This window comes from Octopus bimaculoides, chromosome 25 (genome assembly GCF_001194135.2).
Source record: "Octopus bimaculoides isolate UCB-OBI-ISO-001 chromosome 25, ASM119413v2, whole genome shotgun sequence".
NCBI classification, from domain to species: Eukaryota; Metazoa; Mollusca; class Cephalopoda; order Octopoda; family Octopodidae; genus Octopus; species Octopus bimaculoides.
Window position 1 is genome coordinate 26,950,132 of NC_069005.1, and position 2,769 is coordinate 26,952,900.

Consider the following 2,769-nt stretch of genomic DNA (forward strand, 5'->3'; position numbering starts at 1 on the left):
AATCGATAGATGAGTGTGGAAGCCTCTCTCTATGTGTATGTGTGTGGGGGGGAATGAAAACTCTTTATCGTTATAAGTACATTTCTTTGTAAAATATATTGAACAAATGATTCAATATCTGAAATATTTAGTAAGATCTTCTGACTTTAGTCAATATCTAATAATTCCAGTGAATATAAAGTTATATTGTTTGTGTTTTTTTTTTCAGGGTGACTCTGGTGGTCCTCTTTATTGTCCAAGCTCAAGTGGTCAAATGGTTTTGGCAGGAGTAACATCTTTCGGAAATAAATGTGACAACGAAGTCAGTGCTTTCAGCGATGTCGGATATTTCCGAGACTGGATCAATAGTAACCTGTAAAAAGTACTTTAATGAAAATTTCTATTTATAAAGGAATGTCACTAAAATATTATTCACAATGAATTAACAAATTAATAAATATATAAAATATTTTATCTGGTCGTTGTTGTTACACTGTTTCATGAGGGTTTTCGCCTATTTCATCGTGTTCAAGTTTGTTTCATAATTTAGTAGCGGAGTCTTATTCCTTACATATATATGTCTGTCGTTTGTAACTCGTTTTAAAGAAATATTTGATAAAACTATCAATTAACATGTCTTGCCCTAGAGCCAGATTTCCAAATCTTAGATCAAGCTGAATGGTCAGCTGTCACACCATGAAGAATAAACGTTTGGTTTACTACAAGTCAGTAACTGACTATCAAATTTTCTCTGAGCGGTAAATGCCAATATATGAACCGAAAACAGCAATCCGTCTATTCCTCTTTAAAATAAGTATACATTACATTATCTGACTGAAAAACCGAGCTGTTTAATTGCTCACTAATTTCAATATCTCCATCCTATACTGAATTTTCTTCTTTCATTTTGATTTACCATAAGTATACCATAAACTATATTTCTCATCAATTAACTTGTCTCGCTCTGGCGTCACATTTCCAAATAAGTAAGCTCAATTTGCTAATCAGAAACCATTTGACCACTCAATTTGCTAAATCTACTCACAAGGCTTTGGTCGGCCCGAGGCTATAGTAGAAGACACTTGCCCAAGATGCCACGCAGTGGAACTGAACCCAGAACCATGTGGTTGGCAAGCAAGCTACTTACCACACAGCCACTCCTGCGCCTTTTGAATATTTTATTTAATCATCTCGGAGTCCGGTTTTGTTTAGAACAAAAATTAGGCATGATGTTAGTTTGATGTTTTTTGCTTATTTTACGTACAACTAACATTACTACAGATATCTTCCGGAGGAACCCCATTTCAAATGCATGTATTCGTGATTGCACTCTTTCAGTCATTACCCAGCATTCATTACCATAGGCGAGGATAAGGCACGAAAATCGAATTGGAGATAATAAATGTGACAATTTTACAACTTTTACGTCTTCTGACGATCAAATGCTGGACCTGGCGCATTACTGTGCCAACAACTACGATGTTTATGTCCAGTTCAGTCACGTGCACCCCATCACACATGAATATGACCCTGAGATATTTGAAATTTTCCTTTTGTCTCAGTCATGTTCCATTTATATTCAGAATGCACTAGGAAGACTTTCTTAAGAAGAACCAATGCAATTAGACTTCGCTGCACTAATTCTCATCTCTGCTTGTGGCATTCGGTGCATGATGGGGATCAACCTTCTGATGAGCCAAGTACCATATCGTCTGCAAATGTCAGCTGACCGATCCCATACCCACCTATTATGATATCACTTTCATAACGGCTACGCATGTCAATTCAGTTCATAAAAATTATGAAAAGGCGGAACAACAATATGCACCCCTTACTAAGTCCAACACCCACATCCACCAACTTCGACTAAGTACCATTTACTCGAACTCGAACATCTGGTCATTATTATAGAGACTTCAGAGAAAGCAGAAGTTGTCCATTAAGCCCAAGCCCCTGCAAAACCCCTCATAGCACGTGGTCATATGCGTTTTCGAAGTCTAGAAAGCAAGCATAGACCTATTCTCAATATTACCACGATTTCTCGAAGACCTACAGTGCAGTGGAATATTTGGTCGGTTGCGCTGCATTCAGGACGGGAGCCACACTGTTCTTCGGCAAGGTTGACTTTCACCCAACCACATCTTTTTTTTCCAAAAATCTAGCTTAGACTTCACCGGGCAGACTCAACTAAGAGATACTGTAAACAGTGGAAACCAGCTAGAACGTTTAAACTTAGTACCCATGCACAGCAGTGTTCAAGGGCAGTTTGTGCCGAGCGGCTTCACTCTGCGTGCTTTAACTTACCATAGCAACAGTTCAGATACTTATTGATCAGACCTCGTAGTTGAACATTCTCGCGTAATTATAATAACAACAACCACAACAATTTGATAAAATATTTTATATATTTATTAATTTGTTAATACATTGTTAGTAATATTCTAGTGATATTTCTTTGTAAATAGAAAATTTCATTAAAGTACTTTTTACAGGTTACTATTGATCCAGTCTCGGAAATATCCGACATCGCTGAAAGCACTGACTTCGTTGTCACATTTATTTCCGAAAGATGTTACTCCTGCCAAAACCATTTGACCACTTGAGCTTGGACAATAAAGAGGACCACCAGAGTCACCCTGAAAAAAAAAACACAAACAATATAACTTTATATTCACTGGAATTATTAGATATTGAATAAAGTTAGAAGTTCTCAGTAAATATTTCAGAAAATGAATCATTTGTTCAATATATTTTACAAAGAAATTTACTTGTAACGATAAGGAGTTCTCA

At 36.6% G+C, this 2,769-nt stretch overlaps 1 protein-coding gene and 1 pseudogene across 1 annotated transcript in view; one reads left to right on the forward strand and one right to left on the reverse strand.

The window, feature by feature from the left end:
* LOC106877613 (chymotrypsin-1-like) overlaps positions 1–358 on the forward strand; it is a 4,515-nt pseudogene extending 4,157 nt beyond the window's left edge.
* Positions 359–2,465: 2,107 nt separating this feature from the next.
* The window catches only part of LOC106877612 (chymotrypsin-1-like), a 4,965-nt gene continuing 4,661 nt past the window's right edge, over positions 2,466–2,769 (reverse strand). Inside the window, exon 7 of the mRNA XM_014926556.1 lies at positions 2,466–2,615. Coding sequence (XP_014782042.1) covers positions 2,466–2,615 — 150 coding nt within the window. The remainder of the gene's footprint in view (positions 2,616–2,769) is intronic.